This window comes from Siphateles boraxobius, unplaced genomic scaffold (assembly GCF_051911475.1).
Source record: "Siphateles boraxobius isolate OS27281-9 unplaced genomic scaffold, OSU_SipBor_1 31, whole genome shotgun sequence".
NCBI classification, from domain to species: Eukaryota; Metazoa; Chordata; class Actinopteri; order Cypriniformes; family Leuciscidae; genus Siphateles; species Siphateles boraxobius.
Window position 1 is genome coordinate 17,075,001 of NW_027508931.1, and position 23,790 is coordinate 17,098,790.

Consider the following 23,790-nt stretch of genomic DNA (forward strand, 5'->3'; position numbering starts at 1 on the left):
CTTCTAATCTAAAGAAAACAGAATGATGACATATGGTGATACCTCATGATAGCACTGTGTTTCACTGTGGATCTGAAAGACGTATACTTTCACATCCAGATAGCCCCCCATCACAGGCCATTCTTGAGATTCGCCTTCGAGGGGCAGGCTTATCAATACTCAGTTCTGCTGTTCGGTCTGTCCATAGCACCCCGTACATTTACGAAGTGCATGGACGTGGCGCTTTCTCCGCTGAGACTCCGTGCGTGCTGAATTATCTTGACGACTGGCTGGTTCTGGTGCGATCACGGCTCACACCAGAGCAAATAAACGGATTTTATGTGTGCTTACTGGGAACATAATAAAGACAACTGGACTCAGTCGAGACCAAAAGCCATGTTTGGCAAGACCAGTGGCCGAGACCAAGACAAGTCCGAGACCGTAGAAAAACGAGACAGGACTCGAGTACTACAGCCCTACCTAATGGAAACAGTAACATTTCAGTTCTGAAATAACATTTATTGAATCAACAGATACAAAGCAATATGAGTCACAACAAAAACAGACAGGTGCAGAAATTTGGACACCCCATTGGAATAATCACATCAATATTTAGTAGAGCCTCCTTTTGCTGAAATAACAGCCTGTAGACGCTTCTTATAGCCACTGATAAGTCCCTGATTTCTGACGGCAGGTATTTTGGACCATTCTTCCTTACAAAATGTCTCCAGTTCAGTAAGGTTTGATGGCTGCCGAGCCCACTTCAAATCATTCCATAGATTTTCTAAGATATTCAAGTCTGGGGATTGGGATTGCCATTCTAGAACATACCATCTGTGTCTATGGTTTTCCCTGCTTAAATCAACCAATCCCGGTGTAACTTCATCCTCTTGAATGATTATTGAACATTGTTCTTAAGAATCTGCAGATACTGGGTAAAACCCATGCAACAGCCAACTTTGACAATGTTTCCAGTACCTTTGCTTGCCTTCAGACATTGTTCCCGGCCTACCACATCTTTCCTTTACAAGGACTGTTCCTGTAGCCTTCCATCTTATAACTAAATTTCTGATTGTGTAGATATAGACCTTAAACCTTTGTGATAACTTGTTGTATCCTTATCCTAATTCATATTGATGAATTATCCTAGTTTTTTAAGTCTTTAGGGAGTTCTTTGAGGTTCCCATGTTGCTACTTTCCAGTAGAAAATCAAAGATATAAGCACAACTAGCAATTAGCTACCTTGGATATCCTTTTTCATGATTTGGTTGCACCTAGGGATGGGCATTTTTCAAAAATTGAGTTGAATTGTATTCGAATATTTGGACTCATAAAAATCGAATATTCGTTTATTTAAATGACGTTTAACGAGAAAGCCGTTATTTTTTAAGTTTAAGTTTTTAAAAAAGTTTTTGTTGCCATTTCTGAACATGCTTACAATTAGGCAATATACACATCAAGCTTACTATATATCTTAAGGTTTTCTTTTAGTTGAAAACATTAAACAAAATGTGTAAACAAGAAATATAAAGAACAAAAGCATTTAAACTCAAGCAGGTCGAACGCAAAAATATCCGTTATCGTACAGAACTTAGACTACATATGCACTCGAGTCAGCATATGGTTATCGTGTTTATATTGTTTCACGTTCATGTTGAGAAAAACAATAATATCCAGATGCTCGAGTGAGAAAATGCGCTGCGCTGACAGACTTTGCAGAGACACAAAGATAGCGGTTTGCTAAGCGAAGTTCCCTTTCAAGGGAACTTCGAGCTGCGTCAAACGCTGCGGGAACGCCCCTGCGTTGTGCGTCATGAAGCACGTATGGAATCAGCCCAATGGAGAGATGAAACGTCATAGGCGGGTGACGTCATCGACCAGGAAACTATAAAGCACCCCAAAAACACAAGCGCATTAGCTTCTGTGCTTTCAGTCGCGCTACATGTGAATCTGTCCCTGTGTGATATTGTCTGTCTTACATACCCTGCACCACACAAACAATTTATCCCTATATATATATATATTGAGAGATTATGGCGGACGAACAGCAGTTTAGAAAGTGTGTTCCTCCCTGCTCGCGTTATTTAACGAGCGGGGATACACATGATCTTTGTGTTGTTTGTTTGGGAGTTCAGCATGCCCAGTTTGCTCTCGAGGGAGCAGACTGTGAGCATTGCGAGCGTTTGCCGTTAAGGACGCTCCGCTCCTGCCGATCGCTCTTTGAGGAGAGCGGTTCGGTGCGCGCTCCCCGCGGTTCGGGTCCCGCTTCTGCCGAGGCAGAGCGGCGGCGCTTATCGTGGGGATCGCAGATGGATCTCACAGCGGGGTTTGAGACGGGCTCTGCCTTATCTCTCCCTTCACCTGTGAGATCCAGTGCCTCAGTCCCGGGTTCGGAAGCACGCACTGCGCTTTCTTCCGCTCGGGCTGAGGCACCAATGCTGCAGCTATCCAGTTCTGAGGAACTTGATGTTGTTAGTGTTGAGGGAGATGTGGAGGATTCGCCACCCCACACTCCTGAGAGTGATGAGCTTATGGAGGTGTTAACAAGAGCTGTTGAAAAACTTAATATTGAATGGCCAGTGACTAGACAGGAGTCTGTTTCTAAATCAAAGTTGGATGAGAGATTTTTGCCGTCACGTGTGCAGCCTCCACGCCGGTGCCTGCCGTTTTTCCATGATCTCCACACCGAGGTGTCGAAATCATGGAGAAAACCGGTGTCATATAGAGTGTTTAGTCCCCAGACTTCAACATACGCTAATATTACGGGAGCCAAGGCTCATGGTTATGGTGCTTTGCCTCGTGTGGAAGAGACGCTTGCGAGCCATCTCTCCCCCGAAGCAGCATCATCTTTTAAGGCACCGGCATTACCCACCAAGCCTTTAAGAAACACTTCGGCTTTGGTGGGTAAAGCATATTCGGCAGCAGGTCAGGCTGCGTCATGTCTGCATACTATGTCAATCTTGCAGGCATACCAGGCTGATCTGCTAAGGGACATGAGTGAGAGTGAGGAGGTCAGTACTGACGTAGTTCGCGAACTGCGTCAGGCTGCTGATTTATCCCTGCGTGCCACCAGAGAATCGGCCAAATTAATGGGTCGTTCTATGGCAGCTCTGGTGGCCGCAGAAAGACATTTGTGGTTAAATCAGACTAATATTAAAGAGAGAGAAAAAGCTTTTCTTTTAGATGCTCCTCTTTCTCCCATGGGGTTGTTTGGTGATGCTGTGAATTCAGTTATCGATAAATTCCAAGAAGAAAAGAAACAAACTGCAGCTTTTAAAAAGTTTCTTCCCCTTAAAGTTCATGTCCCTGGGGCTGCTGGGCGGGAGCAGCCCCGGCCGTCTTCGAGCTCATCACATAGAGCGCAGCAGAGGCAGAGTGTCGCGTCTCGTGCTCCCCCTGCTGGACAGTGGGCTCAGCCGCGACACTCTCAGCCGAAGCCTTCTCCCAGTAGAACTGATCTGAGGACAGTTATATTGGCTAAGAAGGCTTCGGCTAAGAAGAAGTCCTGACGCCAAGCCGTTCAGGATGCTGAGGGTGGTCCCCACCGAGGCGGAAAGGTGTTCACCTCTTTTTACGGTGCCCATTCCTCCTCGGTGCCCTCAGGGGCTCGTTCTGCCAACCCCGCCTTTATGCCGGGGCACAGACGATCCCAGCGAGCGCTTTCCCGAGGGACGCTCGCTCCCTCTGAGGAGGGTCTCAGAGCGGTCAGACCAGTTGTTCCCTGCCGGTGCGCCGTTACAGGGCGCTGCGTCTGCTGCTCAAGTTACACCAGAGGCCAGTCTCGAGAGGCTGGTACCCTTAGTAGAATTTCTGGCAGAGTGGAAAAGCCTTCCAAAAATATCTCATTGGGTCCTGCAGACAGTAGAAAAGGGTTATGCTATCCAGTTCAGGTGTCGTCCACCAAAATTCAGAGGGGTTCTGCACACAGTGGTGGGCCCCGAGCAGGCTCTGGTATTGGAACAAGAGGTGAAAACGCTCCTTCAAAAAGAGGCTATAGAACGGGTTCCTCCTCCCAGTTTGGAGTCAGGTTATTACAGCCGATATTTCATCGTTCCAAAGAAGGATGGGGGGTTGCGTCCAATTTTAGACCTGCGCATATTGAATCGCTCGGTAGGGAAGCTAAAATTCAAGATGCTCACTATCAAGCAGATCGTGTCTCAAATCAGGTCCGAGGACTGGTTTGTCACGATAGATCTGAAGGACGCATACTTCCATGTGTCCATCCTTCCACAACACAGGAAGTTCCTGAGGTTCGCCTTCGGGGGCGAGGCGTACCAGTACAGGGTTCTTCCGTTTGGCCTAGCTTTATCTCCCCGCACTTTCACGAAATGCATGGATGCAGCACTAGTGCCTCTGAGGCTTCAGGGCATTCGTATTCTCAATTACATCGACGATTGGTTGATTTTAGCTCAGACCGAGCAGATGGCGGTTCGGCATCGAGATGTCGTCCTCGCTCATATCAGAAAGTTGGGGTTGAGGCTGAACGCAAAGAAAAGTGTATTATCTCCTTCCCAGAAGACCACTTTTCTGGGTGTCGTTTGGGATTCGGTATCGATGCGGGCGCGACTCTCTCCGACCCGCATCGCTTCGATTCTCTCAGCTGTGAAACAAGTGAAGCTAGGCCAGCTACTCACTGTCAAGCAGTTTCAGAGACTGTTGGGTCTGATGGCAGCAGCGTCCAACGTTATACCTTGCGGCCTGTTGTACATGAGACCGCTACAGTGGTGGCTCAGGACCAAGGGATTCTCCCCGAGGGGAAATCCGCTCCGCATGTTCAAAGTCACGCGGCGCTGCCTTCGTGCTCTGGTCATGTGGAGAGAAACTTGGGTCCTATCCAAAGGTCCTGTGCTGGGGGCTCTTTGTCGTCGCATAACGCTAACGACGGATGCTTCCCTCACAGGGTGGGGGGCGGTCATGAGTGGTCGCCCAGCCCAAGGTCTGTGGCAGGATCATCATCTTTCGTGGCACATAAATTGTCTAGAGATGTTGGCTGTGTTTCAGGCTCTGAAACACTTCCTAACAGACCTGAGAGGCCATCATGTGTTAGTTCAATCAGACAACACGTCGGTGGTCTCTTATATAAATCATCAGGGGGGCCTGCGGTCTCGCCGGCTTTACAAGTTGGCCCGTCAGATCCTCCTGTGGTCCCAAGGGAAGCTACTATCTCTGAGAGCAATGTATCTCCCTGGGTATTTGAATGTGGTAGCAGACTCCCTGTCGAGGCAGGGGCCGAGGCCAGGGGAATGGAGACTCCACCCCGAGGTGGTGGAGCTCCTTTGGTTGAGTTTCGGTCGCGCCGAGGTGGACCTATTCGCTTCCAAGGAGACCACTCATTGTCATCGGTGGTTCTCCATCACTCTTCCAGCCCCCCTGGGGTTGGATGCTATGGTGCAGCGTGGCCGAGGTCACGTCTGTACGCCTTTCCCCCGATTGCTCTGTTACCAGGAGTTCTGGAGAGGGTCCGCCGGGACGGGGTCAGTCTACTACTAGTAGCCCCGTTCTGGCCGGCCCGAGTATGGTTTGCGGACCTGATTTCTCTCCTGGACGGTTCTCCTTTGGAGCTCCCGGTCAGGAGGGATCTACTCTCCCAGGCGGGGGGCACGATACTTCACCCCCGCCCAGAATTGTGGAAACTGTGGGCTTGGCCTCTGAGGGGGCCCAGCTCATAGACTCCGGTCTCTCAACCGAGGTTGTTGAGACCATTCTTAACTCCAGAGCTCCATCCACGAGGAAGCTTTATGCCTTGAAGTGGAAACTTTTCACTTCTTGGTGTGGAGAACACCTGCAGGACCCAGTTAACTGCCCAGTGGGTGCAGTGCTGGAATTCCTGCAGGAGCGCTTCTCCACAGGGTTATCCCCCTCCACACTAAAGGTGTATGTGGCGGCACTAGCTGCTTACCACGTCCCTTTCAGTGGAGTTTCTCTTGGGAGACACCCGCTTATAACTCGTTTCCTCCGTGGCACTTTGAGGCTGAGGCCAGCAGTTCGTACGAGGGTGCCGACTTGGGATCTGGCCATTGTATTAGAAGGTCTTTCCCTAGCTCCTTTTGAACCTATCGAAGAAGTTCCCGAGAAGTTTCTCACTTTTAAGACTATCTTTTTGCTTGCTATCTCTTCACTAAAAAGAATCGGAGATTTGCAGGCTCTGTCGGTTTCACCCTCGTGCCTGGAATTTGCACCTGGCATGGTTAAAGCTTTTCTGCATCCTAGACCAGGTTACGTTCCTAAGGTTCCTACTAATATTGTTAGACCTACGGTTCTGCAGGCTTTCTGTCCTCCTCCATTTATGTCATCGGACCAGGAGAAACTTAATTCACTCTGCCCTGTTAGGGCATTAGACGCTTATGTCCACAGAGCTGCCCTGTGGAGGAAATCAGAACAACTTTTTGTATGTTTCGGGCCACCCAGGAAAGGGTGTCCGGCGTCTAAACAGAGAATGAGCAAGTGGGTGGTTGAGGCTATCTCACTTGCTTATGAGTCGGCTGGCCAGCCTTCACCTTTGGTTGTCCGAGCTCACTCTACCAGGAGTATGGCTGCTTCTAGAGCTCTTTTGTCGGGGGTTTCCCTGAGTGATGTTTGTGATGCGGCTGGATGGTCTTCACCGCATACTTTTATTAAGTTCTATGACCTAGACTTAAGCTCTACCCCTGGGGCACAGGTGCTCTCGTCCTCTGTGCGCTAGTCTCACATGACGGTCATTTGGTCCTATGGCGACGTGGGTATTCGCGTTCCCGCAGCGTTTGACGCAGCTCGAAGTTCCCTTGAAAGGGAACGTCTCGGTTACGTATGTAACCCTAGTTCCCTGATAGGGAACGAGACGCTGCGTCGCTCCGCCATACTCCCGGCACTCCCGTTAGCGCTTCCTTCAAGCCTATCAGAAGCTAATGCGCTTGTGTTTTTGGGGTGCTTTATAGTTTCCTGGTCGATGACGTCACCCGCCTATGACGTTTCATCTCTCCATTGGGCTGATTCCATACGTGCTTCATGACGCACAACGCAGGGGCGTTCCCGCAGCGTTTGACGCAGCGTCTCGTTCCCTATCAGGGAACTAGGGTTACATACGTAACCGAGACGTTTCTAAAAGCACTTTGGGTTTTCTGTTTTTAAACCTGTCTTCCTCAACGAAACTTAAATGAAGTATTTGTCTCAAAATCAGCTGCGCTTACCTGCAGTCGTGATGTAGTGATGGACAGCTGTCTTTCCTCGACTGCTGTTTGGATTTCATGTGATTTCTCATTGTGGTGGTGATATTATGATATTTCATAATATATGATGTTTCATTCATTAATTTGATTAAAAGTACTTCCATTTTGTAATATCATTTCCATCTCAATAATTCCAAACTTCGCGAGGCAGACGACGACATTATGTAATCAAATACCATCCACTTGTTAAACATGCTCCACAGCACCACCCAGTGCATTTAATTATTACTGTTAATTATTTAACAGTTATTTAATTATTTTAATTATTATTATTATCATGGATTCACTGCATTAATGGCCAGCAATGCAACATAGTCAAATTCGAATAGTATTTTATTTTTCGAATAATAATTACAGAAATTTAAATATTCGTGCACATAGTTGCACCTGTGTTTTCAGTCTAATGTTCATTGAGCATTAGTCAATCAACATTAAGGGACTACATATTTATTCAAATCAATGCAATTAAAAAAGTGCAAAACACTTGTGTCTGAAAAACATCACATTATCCAGCTTTCTGTATAAATTGAATGGCATAACAACTATCTTTTTCTTAGAACGACAGCAAATTATTATGCAGCCTCAGAGGGGTGCCCAAACTTTTGCACACAACTGTATATATATATATATACTCGCACACAAATATTTAAGAACATCGGAAGATTGTCGTTCACAGTGCTTCATGGGTTTAGGCTGTAGAGAATGATGGGAAATGTAGTTTGGTCACAGAAGGCTGTTGCCTCATAAAACAGCTGAAAAGTCAAATTTTATAGAAAGCTTAAACAGGTAGTTCACCCAAAAGTGACAAATTTACTGACCCCTATGTCGTTCCAAATTTGTTTGAGTTTCTTCTGTTGAACTCAAAAGAAGATATTTTAAATAATGTCTCATTGATTTTCTGCCCATAGAATGAAAGTCATACACTATATTACATATACATGTTCAGGTACATATACTCTATGTTAGGACAATCTTTACCACATGTGTTGAAGGTAGCGTTAGCGTGTGATAAATGGACAGGTCAAAGTTGGGGTTCAGCGGGACAGTCCAATCGACCTTAATCTAACCTTAGCAGTCCTCTAAAGAATAGCAGCACTGCAATTACTCTTTTAGATGCACCTATTTCCAAACAGCCTTCGACGGTTCTCAAAGACTTAAAAAGGAGGAAGGTCAGATATAGAGAGCAGAGGCTGTAGCTAGCCGGCAGATTACTAAGTAGGTCGAACAGATGTCCGAGGCTTTTCAAATGCTTTAAATATGCCAGCAAAAGCGAGAACAAAGTAAAAAATGAGAGAGAGAAAGAAACATGAAGTGAGGGGGCTGAGGGAGAAATTATAAAAGAAACACAATTCCTTCAAGAAAAGCGTGCCCAAAACAGCCCATGCATCCATATGCTTAAGAAGACACTTTTAAAACAAGGAAAGAAACTGCTATATCACGAGAACTCTCCTCAACATTGACGGAAAGAAGGAGAATAATCAACAGAGAGTGTTTTGATTTGGTCTGTGACATTATTCAGTGAAACACCTTAGTCAGCTTTCCCCTATAATCCACTTATAATGTTAGTCAAGGGTTTTGTGCCAAAAACATTAATAATTTAGTTTTTAAATTGTCTTGACTCATAGTTTCATCTATGTAAATGGCCTCTTTGCATGTTACATTTTTTTGATCCGTGGATATGAGTAACAGGATGATGTCATACTCTAGGGCTTGGGTTTTTAATTAATAATAAATTGTAAACAAGTTATAAGTTCATAATGTTAAAATTAAATGATATACTATATGGCAAACCATGCAGCTTTGCATTCTTTGCATTGTATCAAAAGGTCAGTCTATAAAGTTTTTTTTTCACTAATATCCTAATGTCTTTTCACTATATAAACGTCTACCCTACACATGCATTTGCATGTGAATGAATGGAAGTGAATGGAATGTAAAGTGTAGTGTGGACTTTGACACACGTTACCATATTTTACTATCGTTGGTTCCCTATCAGTTGGTCACTCTCGGCGTACGCCGTGACCGATGAATAGGAATCTCGCTACAGAGGCCAATCTACTTCGAGTGAAACTAAACGAGCCAATCATAGGCATAATTTGTGGGTGGGACGGGTGGGACATGACCACTTTTTCCCTGGGTCGATTGTGTCCCCACCACTTTTGAAACATCTCGCGGCACGGATGTACCAATACACGTGAAAATTCTCGCAACTAACTACGTATATTAGATCTCATTAAACGACAAATTGAACACAATGTACTATTGTATACTATGTACCACCCACCCACACACCTGTCCCACCCACTTTTTAAAACAAAGTTACGCCACTGGAGCCAATGCACATTGCCGTGCAATCATTTGCATCAGCTGTTCAGCCCACTGATCTATATAGAATGACTGGATGGCTCATGACATTCTAAACTGCCATTAGGCAGTGAAGCCACCGGAAGTGTTCGAGTGGCCATCTTACGATTCCCTACCAGCAGAGGGCTCCAACAGCTGTTATACAAAGATTGGTAGCTCCGACCACACTTTAAGATGACCCGCTGTGCAGCATACAAGTGTAAAACGACATTCACAAAAGGATGTAGAAAAACTGCCCACAGGTTGTAATTCAAGCCCTATAAGTAGTAATTTATATGTACAATTGTCGCTATTCCCGTGTTGTTTTCTCCGAGGCAAGAGTAGGCTAATGCTTCTTCAAAAAAACAAACAAAAAAACCTGATAAAACAGTTAACAGTTGCCTATAAGAAACCTCAGAGCAGTAATAATCACAATTAAGTGTCCAATAGCGACACCATTTGACAGAGTCTGTTTACCGTTACTAATGCCTGTTTCACACATACTCCGTGTGCGGCGCAGAAGCAGCACGCGCTATTGTGCTTTCACATATGCTGCGTTTGCAGTGCGCAACTGATCTACGGCTGTAGCCTACCACAAACAAAACATTTATTCTCTATTTTTTATTTCAAATCACTATTTTTATATCAGCGTATTTTATAAAATAATATAAAAAAGTGTCAACATTGTGATTCTATTTGGACACAGTTATAGGTATACATTTTTTTCACAGACTATTCAAGTTTAAACTCAATACACTTAAAAAAAACGTATTATTCAATGCATTACTTCTATATAGATTTAACGTTATATATTAAGTTGCTCAAGCAAGTGGCAAAACATGAAGGCCTTATGTTACCATCGCAAACATTTTAAATTAAAACATACAATTGACAAAAACAGCTCTATCATACCTTTTCTTGCAGCCTTAGATATTGTTCTAAGTAGTTTAGTTAAATCTCTGACCCATCGTCTTCCTCGTCTAATTTCTGTGGCTTATATGTCATCTGGTATAATTGAAACAATTGGCTATGAGCTACATACAGGCGCATTTGATAGACATTCGTAGGACCCAATAAACGGCTCTGGGCATTCGTAAACCACGCCTCAAATACGTGAAAATTAAAATGTGGTTCCCAGACCGACGTCTCAATGAGACTCGGTCTGACGTTAGCCAGGCTAGAGGTAGCCTACTGTGTAGTTATCCTTGCTTTAATTACCCCGGGCTTAAAAATTAAAAAGAAAACGACTGTGAGAAATATAAGTATACTTTAATTAAATGCATTTATTTACTATATTTTCATGTCAATCCGTTTTTAGTTTGACCACGAACCATGCCCTGTCACTTTATTTCAGCATAAGAAATACGCTCGGTGCGGAAACGATCTCTGCACTGCTATATACGCACCACACATGGAAAACATCCAGTGTGAACGCTCTAGCCTGTTAACATGGGTGCGGAAAACAGGCGTTAGCGAAGCGGCTGGTGTAAACACATGCATTGACTAGAGTTCGCAGCCGTAACGCGCTGCAGACGTGTGCAGTGTAAGGGGTTACATTAACCCATACAATTTGTATTATGCATTTCCTGAACATTTTCTTGCCAACTAATCAAACACTTAGATGAACAAACTACTGATCTATAAAACACAGTCAGAAAGAGCTATATTTTAAGTACACATAGCCTATAAGGAATTTTTCTTCAGTGACAAATCTTTCATTGTTTTATTTACACTTAAAAATTAAATATTATATTTTAAACTTATTTTAACGAGGAGGTAAGCTTCTTCTTCATTCTAAGGGCAAATATCAAAATAAAACACTTCATTACTGCCATACTGTTAGCCTAGACAGACACTCCAATCTCCTCTTCCCGGTATCAAAGCAATTTTTAATAAGCAGGTAAAATTTCAGACTTTAAACAAATACCATTTAAATGCTTAGGATGTTTGCGTTGTAAGAATGTTCAGAATGTTCTTTACATTTAAAAATGTTGTCTTGTTTGGCAATGTTTTCTCAGTCAAATCATAAAATTTCCTATTGATTCAATAGAACGCGTGAGCTCACTGGGTAATACCAATATGGCGGTGCGGTGGGTTCACTGTTTATGACGTCATGAGCTATCAAGTCATTCTATATAGATCAGTGGTTCAGCCACACTATGTATATAATATATAATGAGCAGCAGGTGCGATTGCTCTTCAGCTTTTTACTTCGGAGCGAAGCACTTCGATGCTGTTTTCTCTACTAAGAGTGTTACGAGCGAGCTTTCAACGGGACCTCTCCAGTGGGCAATCTCTCTCTATCTCTCTCTCTCTCTCTCTCTCTCTCTCTCTCTCTCTCTCTCTGTCTTTTCTGTTTTAAAATTTGAGCAGAACAAAAAAGCTGTTTTTACAGCTGGTAAGGTGTGCCGTGAGAGCACTAAAAGGCTGTTCTTATGGCTTGTAAGATCGCCTGCGCGAGAGACAGCACACGACAGGTGCATATTCCTGTCCGTGACCGTTCCCTTCGTGCTTCAGCACCAAGGAGAGCAGTCGCTAAAAGAGCTTACATGGGTAGAGCACGTCTTTTTAAAGATGTCACTCTACCTGTGTGTTTCTGGATGTGGTCGTTACCTGGGATATCGGGATGGTCACGAGCGCTGTATCGTGTGTCTGGACATTAAACGCGCTGAGGCAGCGTTCGTGGATGAGTCATGTACCCATTAGATGACCATCTTGGAGCTACGGTCGAGACTTGTTCCTGCAAAGGGGCGGAGTTCCTGCACCTCTGCTGCGATCTAACCCTCCACAGAGGGTTTCTTCAGGCAGTAGTGCAGGTGACCTGAGGGTTACGGTGAGCGTGCTTCCTTCGGGGAACCAACCCCCTAGGAACCCTCATCCCTCCCACGCTCCGCAGCCAGTTGACCCGCCGACAGAACGTGCTTGACCATCCACGAGGTGTGTACCAGTTGTTTCCTTCGGCGCTCCCCATGATGAACAGATGTCAATCGCTGCATTGGAGAGTGGGTCAGACTTCTCTGCGGATGATGATTCGGCGCCGCTGTCCCCTTCAGGTGTGACAGCGGTGCCCGAGTCGGACCCGGAGATGATGGCCATGCTTTCCCGGGCCGACAACAGGATCGGTCCTGTGTGGAACCCTCCACCGTGTCCCTGACCCTCGAGGCTGGACGATTGGTATCTCGGGGTGGTGCTCGCTGGTTCTCAGCAACCCACCCCGGTGCCTTTTTCCTGGAGGTGCATGATGAGCTCAGTGGACCGTGTACGGCATCCCACCAGTGGAGGTCAAGGCACTGAAGGACCTACACGAGGGTGGTCATGATCCCCAAGCTCTCCAAGAAGGTGGCCGCGCGGTCGGTGGGTCAAGCGATGTCCACTATGGTGGTCCAGGAACGCCATATCTGACTGTGTCTGGCTGAAATGAGGGAGACAGACAAAGTCAGGTTCCTTAACTGCCCTGTGTTCCAGACCGGCCTCTTCGGCGACGCGGTCGAGAACTTCGACCAGCAGTTCTCGGCTGTACAAAAACAGACTGAGGCGATTAAACACATCCTGCTGGAACGGTCAGCTGCCTCCACCCCATCGCCTGCGGCCCCTCAGTCTCCTCGTCGCCGGGGGCGTGCGTACTCCTGCGTCTGCCCTCACTCCGCAGCAGCAGCCTCCACCTAAGTGGCGCCTAGGAGCCAGTCGCAGGCAGGCCGCCCCACCCATCCAGGCCCCCGCCAAGAGGGGCGGCAAAGCAGAGGGGCAAGCGGCCCTAGGACGGGCAAGCTGGAGATGGATGGGACTGCTCTCCAAGAAATGGTGACCGCACCGCTCCCTCCCCCGGAAGAGGACCGGATGGAAAATCTTTTGTTCCCTTTTATTTCTGTTCCGCCGCTGGCCTTAAAACCAGCGGTACCCAAATTCTCAATAAAAGAGCAGTTTCTTCCATCTCTGGGTCCGAAGAGGGCCCGGAGAGCAGTGGGAGGAGAGAATCCTCACCACTCTCATCCACCTCTTCTATCGCCAACGGGGAGCAGCGTACAGTTTGAGAACACATCCAAGTCACCTCCTGCCCCTTCTGCCACATGGAACCAGGTAAGTGTTGCACAGCACACTCAGACACCGCTACAGGCCACCTCCCAGAGAGAGCCTCCTGAGCCGCATCCCTGCATTCCACCTCGCTGCCCCACTGCGGGTATGCCTACGGTCCCTTTGGTCCCGCTTGTACGGTCTCTGCAAGCCTGGTTAGCGCTCCCCAGTCCGTCTTGCGGGCTCATTCGGACCATCAGGCTCGGCTATAAGATTCAGTTCGCCCGGCATCCCCCCAAGTTTCGGGCCATCCACTCCACTACAGTCTTTAGTACTCAGTACTTTGAGTCTTTGCAGTCTGCAGACTTAAAGCTTATCTCCATGAAGATTTTGGTGCTGGTAGCACTGGCCTCTGTCAAGAGGGGAGGGGACCTGCAGGCATTTTCGGTCCACGAATTGTGCCTAGAGTTCGGGCTGGGTGACAACCATGTAGTACTGAGACCCCGGCCTGGCTATGTGCCCAAGGTTCCTACAACTCCCTTCAGAGACCCAGCCCTGGCTTTGGTCTGTCCCGCCCGCGCTCTGCGTTTGTACGTGGACAGAACTCAAAGTCTCAGGACAAAGTCTTGTCGGTTACAGCCGCGTATCTGCGTATCGGGCAGATCACGTGATGCAAATAATATTAAATACAATTAAATCCAGGCGGGTGGCCGTTGAACCAATCAAATGAAAAAAATATATACATTGTTAAATATTGTTACCTACATCCGAAAAGTACATCTGTATCCTTTCTAGAACAGGCAAGAGCTTTCTAGCCTCGCGGCTCGCGTCAGCAGCGCCTTGCATTGCCCATAGACCTTAAAACATTTAGTGGATGACGGGCGGGTGCGGCTTTGAAAATTGGTCAAAAAACGTTGGTGCGGATGGATGGTGAACGGATGATGAGTTTTGTGATGCTGTACAGATGAAATAATAGCCCATCCGCGCATCTCTAGCGGGGATCCCATATGTGTATTTCTTCCACAGCTGCTCCTAAATGGAAGCCTGTGTCTTTCCCTTGGGCTAAGTCACCCAGTATTTCATATGCAGTACAACCTTGGGGTTAGTGCATTTGTTTATCTCCACAAAAGTCCTTAACCCGCGCCGCGTGGCTAATCAGCTGATGCAAATGATTGCAGCACACCAATGTGCATTGGCTCATTTAGTTTCACTCAAAGTAGATTGGCCTCTCTAGCGAGATTCCTATTCGTCAGTCACGGCGTATGTTACCATTCCCGCCTTCAGGAAATGAGGGTTACTATACGTAACAGATGTTCTGCTGCTTTGGAATAGTATTTTCTTGCAAGCATTTCTTTCTTTTTTTGGCTTGGTTTCAATAAATGGTCCTCTGGAGGAAGTTACAAACTCTTATTTCAAAAGTGCTTTCTCATTATATGAAGCCTAAAAATAACTAACTCTACTTGATAGTGTGATAACCTGTGTAGTTCCTTATGTTTCTGTACCTCTTGTAGCTGACATATACACTACTTTTCAAAAGCTTGGGGTCGGTACGTTTTTTTAATGTCTTTGAAAGCTTATGGTCACCAAGTCTGCATTTATTTTATCAGAAATACAGTAAAAAATGGAAATATTGTGAAATATGAATTTAAGTAACTGTTTTCTATTTGAATATATCTTAAAATGTAATTTATTCCTGTGATGCAAAGCTGAATTTTCAGCATCATTACTCCGGTCTTCGGTGTCACATGAGCCTTCAGAAATCATTCTAATATGCTGATTTTCTGCTCAAGAAACATTTCTTATTATTACCAATGTTGAAAACAGTTTTGCTGCTTCATATTTCTGTGGAACCCGTAATACATTTTTCTCAGGATTCTTTGATGAATAGAACGTTGAATAGAAAGGACAAAGCATTTATTTAAAACAGAAATCTTCTGTTGCATTACAAACGTCTTTACTGTCACTTTTGATCAAATTAATGCATCCTTGCTGAATAAACGTGTTATTTTCTTTACAAACAAACAAACAAACAAACAAAAAAACAAAACAGACAAACAGACAAATATACTTACTGACCTAAATGGTTGTGTATATGATCCGTACAAGTGTCTCCAGACACAGTGATCATGTGAAATCACAGCATTTCCAGCACCAGCTGTGGCCTCCAGCACAGAAACAGAAGACGTCTCCTCAGTGGGTCTGGAAGCTGAGAGCTCCGGGTGTTTAGGACTCTTCCAAATGTTTAATTGGCTGATGCTTCTCAAAGGACAAGCAGATAATGTGAATATTGTGTCATTATTTATCCAAATTCAAGTTTTATTTTTAAAAATAAAGGTTATTTATTGGCATTGACCGCTCCATGAAGAATATCTATGGAGACTTTCCATTCCACAAAAGGTTCTTTTCTAGTGGAAAAGATTCTTCAGATTATTAAAATGTTTTTTTAACTAAAATAAGAGGTTATTGTTGGTTGTTTAGGGAAACAGAAATAGATCTTCTATTGCATCATTGTGAATATGGAAGCTTTTTTTTTAAGTGTGTATGCTGGTAGTATTTTCATTGTCTGTTTAAGATGCTGTGAGGCTTGTGGGTCAACGGCTGTGTGTTTGACAGATGGTTTAATTCCTCCGTCCCTCATTTCTGCTGGAGTTTGTGACAGCGCTGACCGCTTTGTTCAGCGTGAGCGATTACTCCATGAATATTCTCTCTCTCTCTGGCTGATAGCCCAGTGTTTAATTCTGAGGGTAACTCATCTAGTTGCTCTGGAGTTGCTAGATTAAATTGGAAAGTCTTTTTCCGTTTTTGCCAGCTGTTAATCCTCCTCGTTTGCGTAACATTACCGCCGCTGGCCTGAAATCAGCCATCAGTCAAGCAGGAGTCAAGCACGTGGCGGGCAGCAGCGATCAGACCATATTTTCATACTTTTTCATTTTTAACTGAATAAATGTAATTGTTTTCAAAATGAATTTTGAAATGTATTCAATTTATGCTGATTTTAAGCAATTGAAATAAATGCATTTAAAAAATTTCTATTCAAATTAAATATAATAGATCCAAAATAGATAAACTATTTCATAATTTATTTTGATTGCATACAAAAACGGTTTCTTAGCAGTTTTTATGCATGACTGACAAATATACATCAAATTTAAAATGTATAAATACATAATGTATAATACATAAAATGTATTAGTTTATGTTAAAACTGTAATCCAAATGGATGGAAATTTTATGTACAATTCAAAGACAGAAATCTTACATTTAGGATTTAAAAAAAATATCTTATTCTTAAAAAAACAACCTGCATTATTCTAAATGTTCGAGACCTGGTGGAAAATAGTCATAAATAAATGAATTAAGGTGCATTAAACCTTGACTAACATCATAAGTGGACCTCATGGAAAAAAATGAATTGACCAAATATATAATGTGACCCCTTTAAGTGTTTTATAGGACAACTACCATTAATCTTTCGGTTTCAATTGTGCATTCAGTTATTTTTTCACTTCACATTGGATTGCTGTTTTGTGTCTAAATTTCCCCTTAGAGATCGGTGAAGGAAGTTTCTCCCTTTATCTGTTGGTTTACTTCGCTAATTAGCCTGAATTTTCAATCTGCAGTACATTTACTTTTATACTGTCTTTTTTTTCTACGTTTACACCATTTGGACAAGGCTGCAGTTCTCAGCAGCTCTTAACGTAATGACTCTGTGGGTGGAGAGCAGAGAACACACATCAGCAAAAGTGCACTAGGGAAACAAGAAAACGTCAGTTTAGAGCACTGTGCATCACCAGCTCACCTCTCCTTCATTGCTACTTTCTCTTTGTCTTATCCAGCTGTAAAAGGACACACACATTGATTCTGCTCTTTCAAAGGATTCCTATGATACTCTCCACCACGTTTGCCCGTGAATGCAAACTATTGACAAAATAGTTAATTCAAATGAAACCTGTCAAGATGGATGGAATTTTTTTGCTTACAGAAAATGAAGCTTATTTTATGGACCATTCCTATTTTTTTCCTTTTTTGCATTGTGATGTTGTTTATTAATAGTTTTAGTTTCTTTGAGATTTTTTTGAATATTTTAATAATTTTCTTTTTTATTTAAATTTTTGTCATTATTATTATTATTATTTTTTTAAACGTCTGTATAGTTTTTTATTAACTTTTATTTCCGTGGTCCACATTAACCGGAAGCTGTGACCGACTTTACTTCAGTATTGACACATTTTCCGAGTGAAACTGAATACTGAATGAGAAAAATAGATGGCTTGGCTTATTTTTTCCAACTGGGAATTGATTGGATCTAGAAAAGTAGGCGTTCCATTCAGCTTGCTGTCAAAAGTTTGCAGCAAGCGGACAATTGGAGGGGATGTTCTACCCAAGCTGTCACACTGATGTCTTCAGAGAATAAGAGCAATTCCAGAGGGGAATTACTTTTTTTAGATTTTGATTAAAGACTATGAAGACAAAATTCAAGAAAGTTTCATGGATGAATTGTTTAACACAAGACTGGTAATGCTCTAGTAGTGACTTGTGCACTAACAAAGTAAATATAGGGTTGATTTTGATTTCTTGGTGACTTTAAGAAAAGTAATACTTTTAATTATAACGAAAATGTTTTTTATGGTTTTAGTTGTAATTAACTATAACAATTTTTTTTTAACAAGGACATTTTCTTTCTCTATTTTTATTAATGTAATGTGAAAAAAAAACAATATATGGTTTAATTCTAAATGCAAGTACTTGTAATGTATCTTTGTATTGTTGCAAAATATTAAATAAACATAATTGTTTTTTGTATTCAACAACTTTTGGGGGGAAATATGACATATGACAGATTTTAAAGACCTGTTTAGTTTGAACAGGGACAGATTGAAAACACTATGGGCTTAATATGTGCTCTATTACAGAAATTAATATCAGCATGACATCTTTAAAAAAATATGATTGTTCTGAACACCAGCTGACTTAGGCGTCTGTACTTTTTGGAGTGTTTTGTAAGAGGAGTGGAGATTTTGAATTACAGATCATATAGAGGAATCTGAATGACTTCTCTTAGTACTTGACTAATATTTAATGACATTGTGCATTTAAAAATTAGATCTTTCCTAAGGCTGGGTGATATATCGAATATTTGCCGTATATTTACAGCTATATTGCTGGTGATTGGGATTGATGAAACTTGATGGACCCAATACAATCCCAATCCCAAATACAATACAGTAATACGGAACCCCAGTACAGTCCTTAACTTTGGAATGCGCCAACAAAGCCAAGGCAAGCCTACAACCTTAGCCAAAAAAAGCTTAAAGGGTAACTACACACAAGAACAACTTTTTTTAGTTAATGATCTGTAAGAATGAAGCTTCATAAATGCTGTTCATTGATTCGAGTAAATTTTTTGACATTTGGGTTTAAAGTGTTTTAATTCTACAACATATGGTGTAAAAACGTCTGAGTGCTGCCCTCTTCAGGTCGAACTGTGGCTACTGCAGTTGAATTTTCCTATTGGAAGTTGTGGTACCCTCTGACCACAATTTCTGACGTCATTAATTTCTGACGTCAGAGGGTACCAGCTAACCACGCCCTTGCCTACAGAGAGATGTGTTTTTCAAATATTGCCAGTGGGTGGAGTCAGGCTCTGACCAGGGGTTTATTTATCCTTTAACACCTGCTAACGCTGCGGTACGCAGGGAAGGAAACAAGAGGCCTTTTTTAAATGGATATCAATGGAGGAGAGGCTTCATTATGCTGAAATAAAAAACGCTTTTGTGTGGAAATACCTTATCATTTAATGAATCGACAGTCCATCGGCTAATCTTCAACATGTTTGCTCTTGCACATTATTTTTGGATTGATCTAATTTTCGGTTTACACCGCAAACATGCTGTTTTATAATAGAAGTCAAGGAAAATTGTGCGACAGGTATGATTCAGTTTACGACACTTCTCATTAATTTCTATAGTAGCCACAAACAGTGATTTACTGTTGCACAACTTTGAATGAAATTCAATGACGCCAAGGCTGTGATGTGATTGGTTATCAAGTAACACGTGAAGTTAGCCGTTAAGCTTTTTCCAATGGAAGAGCCACAGACCCTCTTATCTCCCAATAATAAGACCGTCTCTGGCACCAAAATGCGAAACTTCTTTGCATGAGCTTGCTTTTCCAGTATCCAGCATTCGTATGTAGAGTAATCTATCGGCAATTACTCAGCAATCCATTGAACACAGGTTATCCTGAAAGCTGGAATAATAAACTGTAGATTTCCAGTCTGTTTTTTAAACCATGCTTGTTCACAGCAATAATGTGCATATCGAATTCTGTGATCAGTGCAAATGCTAATTTTTTTTCTTCTACGGCCTCCATTGATTAGAATTTTTTTTAAATTGTGTATCTTTGTTACCTTTTGCTGTAAACTTTCTCTTGTTTTCTCAGAAACTGCATGTGCTCAGAAAGACTCTCCAAGCATTGATCTATCCCATCTCCTCCACGACACCCCATAATTTCGAGGTGTGGACGGCCACTGCACCCACCTACTGTCACGAGTGTGAGGGTCTGCTCTGGGGCATCGCCCGGCAGGGCATGCGCTGCAGCGAATGCGGGGTGAAATGCCACGAGAAATGCCAGGACCTCCTGAATGCAGACTGTCTACAACGTGAGTCTATGATTCAAAATACAGCCCACTTCGGAAAGGAAATTACACATTCTACGGGCCCCCTAAAGGGACATGGTGATGGAAAAAAAAAATGAGATGGGAGGGATAAATATTTCAATGCTTTTGCGTTCTCCCGGAATTATATAGTTGGGTAATTATATTGTATATAATATAATTTTCGGGCATCAGGGAGCGATACCAATATGCGGGGTATTGAATTCGCTTTTGAATGCATACTCACTTTTTACTTTCACTTTCCAAACCGCGATCACACATACTCTGTGTATAGGAAATGGTTGTACTGATCGCTGCACATTTTACAAGATAAAATAGTTGTTACCGACTCCTAGGATCACCTGTCAATTCAATCAAGGAACAATTCAACGTTAAAAACTACAAAAGACTACAAACGTGGCATACAGGACAGGAAGTTAAACAAAAGTTATAACACAGATACGGTGTATTGTGTAACCATAATATCAATAATAACCAGGAAAAAACAGCAAAGTCTTTATGCATATGGCGGTAGTTTTAGATATAAACAAACGGGACTCTTATTTTGAAACGTCTTTGATTTACTTTTGCCAGCTATTCATTCAAAAAGATGGAGATAAAATATGCCATCTTGCAACAATTTACAACACATTAAAATATAAACACCATAAAGTGAACATTGACATAATTCATTAATAGTAGATCTGTTTTTCCATCGCCAAATTTAAGACATCTTAAAATTATAATTAATATGTTTAGATATTTAGGATTTTATGAACTTCAATTTCCTAAAACTGATGACCCGCTTTTTTTATTCACTACAAATGACAAAAGATGTTAAGTCTTTCTGGAAAATGTATCCAAATTAAGTGATTTTAAGCTTTAAACAAGAAAAAAAAATTTGCCAATGTGCTCAGAAAAATAAACTTAATTGGCATAATTAATTTAATTTCAAACTTAATCCCAATACATTTTTCAGAAACGAGACTTAAAGGGGTGGCTGATTGCGATTTCACTTTTTTCATTTTAAATAGTGTGCAATGTTGCTGTTGGTGCATGAACAGTATCTGCAAAGTTGCTGCGCTGAAAGTTCAACGTAAGCAGAGATATTGTCTTTTAAAAATCAGGAAGTTTAATGCCTACCAAAACGACTCGAATGGGACTACAATGATACTTCCCGGGTTTTATACGTAACTAACTCATAATCAACCCTCGCTCCGGAATATTCAAAAAAGGGGGCATGGCCATATTTCTGGGGCTTTATCGAAGAGGAAGAGTTATAGTGGAGAGCAGTAGCCATGCCGTCGAAAGTGTGTTATTTCCACCCAGCTGTCAGGTCTTCTGTGTTCGGGCTTCCTACGGACGCTGTAGTTCGACAACAATGGCTACAATTTATGTTTGATTATGTTCCAGAAAATTACAATCGTAATTTAGCTCTCTGTGCTGCGCATTTTACGGAAGACAGCTTCCAGAATCTCCACAAATTCAATGTCGGATTCAACAACAAACTGTTACTAAAGCATTAAGCAGTTCCAACTTTAAAACCAGAGGCAGCAGTTGTTGGACCACAACCAGTAAGTAAGACTTAATAATTTGAAATGTATTTGCATGTATAATTTTAGACGTAATGCTTTTAGTTTTTCTCAAGGATGTAAACAAATGCCAGCGCTGGCTTTAGTTGCCACTTAGTTATGCTATTTCGCAGGGCTGCCAACTCTCGCAATTGACCCAATCCTCATGGTCTCACGCCACTCCCCCGATTTCTCAGGCTGAAGTGTCAACCCGGTCGGTCAAATGCCTGAAAGATGAGTTTATCTATATATCTACCTGTTGAGCCACTCGTGATCGACTAGTTATACCGCAAATTAGTTAAAATATCCTGTAATCTATCTAGAGCGAGCGTGTATGTGAGACCGATATTGTGCTTCAAACCGCGCGTGCGCACGGCAGAGAGGTAAGCGAGCGAGAGACCTTGTGTGTGCAGACAAAATGGCATTGGCGACAATGAAATCTCTCGAACTAGAAATGTAATTGTACTGCTCCCAAACTTCAGGTGCTGTTATCAGATGTTTTCACGTTTTGTTGGCATTTTAACACAGTTGCCACATGTACACCTAAAGAAAACGATACACCGAGCAAACTAAGTTTTGTGAATAGATAAACGGTTGTTCATTATATCGATAAAACAATAACTTTAAAAAACGGTATTACTCAGTCATTTATTCAGTTATATTAAACATTTAATCAGGAGAAAACCGTATCTCAAAAGCTAACAAGCAGCAGTAGCATTTTCAAGTAACAGCGTATCGAAATTCTTATATAATAATAGTAGAATAGAATAATAATAATGATTCAAAAAGTTTCCGGACTACGTGCGGTACGCAGTTTAGCCAATTTGCAACACACCGGCCCAACTAACCAATCTGAGCCCATTGCCTGTTTCTGAGGGAGTGGTTTCATAGAATCAGGAAGTCAACCTGTCGTTCAAATGACAGAGGAGAAAGCGGCTTACAACAAAGGTGAAATTTATGAAAAATAAGGCTTTTTAAAAAAAAACCACAAAGACATGTTATATTGCACCCCATAAACACAGTCATGTAAAGAAAAAAAGTAGTAAACCACCCCTTTAACATCTTTTGTCATTTTGCTTCTCAAGTAACAATTTCTTGTTTTGAGAATGTTTAGATATTTGTACTGGAAAACAAGACAAAAGCTTGGGCCACAGGATTTTTTTTCTCGCACACATGCTACTAAATACATTTTACAGTTCGCACACATCTTTCTTAGAGAAAGATGATTTCACTCACATTTGCGAGCCCTGTCTAATTCAGACAATGTAGACAATGCAATGGTTGTTTAATCACCATTAAAACCACTAAGGTGTTTGCTAAGTCAAACATCACTATTACTTTTGCATTAAAATAGGTGTAATAGATGTAAATGCTTAAAACACTCCATAGAGACACTTTTGCATTGTGATGGCGAATTTTTTTCACAATATTTCTTCTGAAAATGTTAAAGTTATCACGCTGCATGAGCAATGTTCGCCATTGTGTAATGCCATTGTCTGTCTGTCACATACCGTGGCAGCTATCATCTCTGACATTTTGCGTTTGGCAGCTGTTCATTTTATTGTTCGACACTAACAGAATAACCATCTACACTAGTATAAGCTCTCAGATTAGTGGTAAAGTGCGTGAAATCTATGTAGTTCCCTAGTAAACCTCACAGATGTGGCTGTCTGCCAAAGACGCAAATAGGCCTGTACAGAAAGAGATTTATTAAACGAGCCATCAAACTCTTCATATTTAGAATGTGTGTGTTTTGAATGTGAGTGTATTTGAGCGTTTGGTTTGACTGGTGCATCACTTCTCTCTGCATGGTCAATGAAAGGAAAGACATCTAGGGCGAGACACCAGTAAACCGTCTCTCTCAGAGAGAGTTTTATTTCCCACATCCAGCACCTCTTGAACACTCTTATAAAGCATTTGCAATATATTTATGATGCATCTGAATGAATGATTCATTTTAATAGTGTGCAGAGAGATACGTTTTTCAAGCGGCAGTGAATCATCTATAATCATCTGTTTCGGGGCT

The 23,790-nt window shown here is 42.5% G+C and overlaps 1 protein-coding gene and 1 long non-coding RNA gene across 3 annotated transcripts in view; one reads left to right on the plus strand and one right to left on the minus strand.

Moving 5' to 3' along the window:
* Positions 1 to 23,790, minus strand: part of LOC143697004 (uncharacterized) — a 222,041-nt gene that overhangs the window by 89,059 nt on the left and 109,192 nt on the right. The gene's annotated exons all lie outside the window — the stretch shown is intronic.
* Positions 1 to 23,790, plus strand: part of unc13c (unc-13 homolog C (C. elegans)) — a 265,168-nt gene that overhangs the window by 26,184 nt on the left and 215,194 nt on the right. For both annotated transcript variants that reach the window (XM_077193956.1, XM_077193957.1), the window contains exon 7: positions 19,980 to 20,199. In XM_077193956.1, the coding sequence (XP_077050071.1) occupies positions 19,980 to 20,199 (220 nt within the window). The remainder of the gene's footprint in view (positions 1 to 19,979; positions 20,200 to 23,790) is intronic.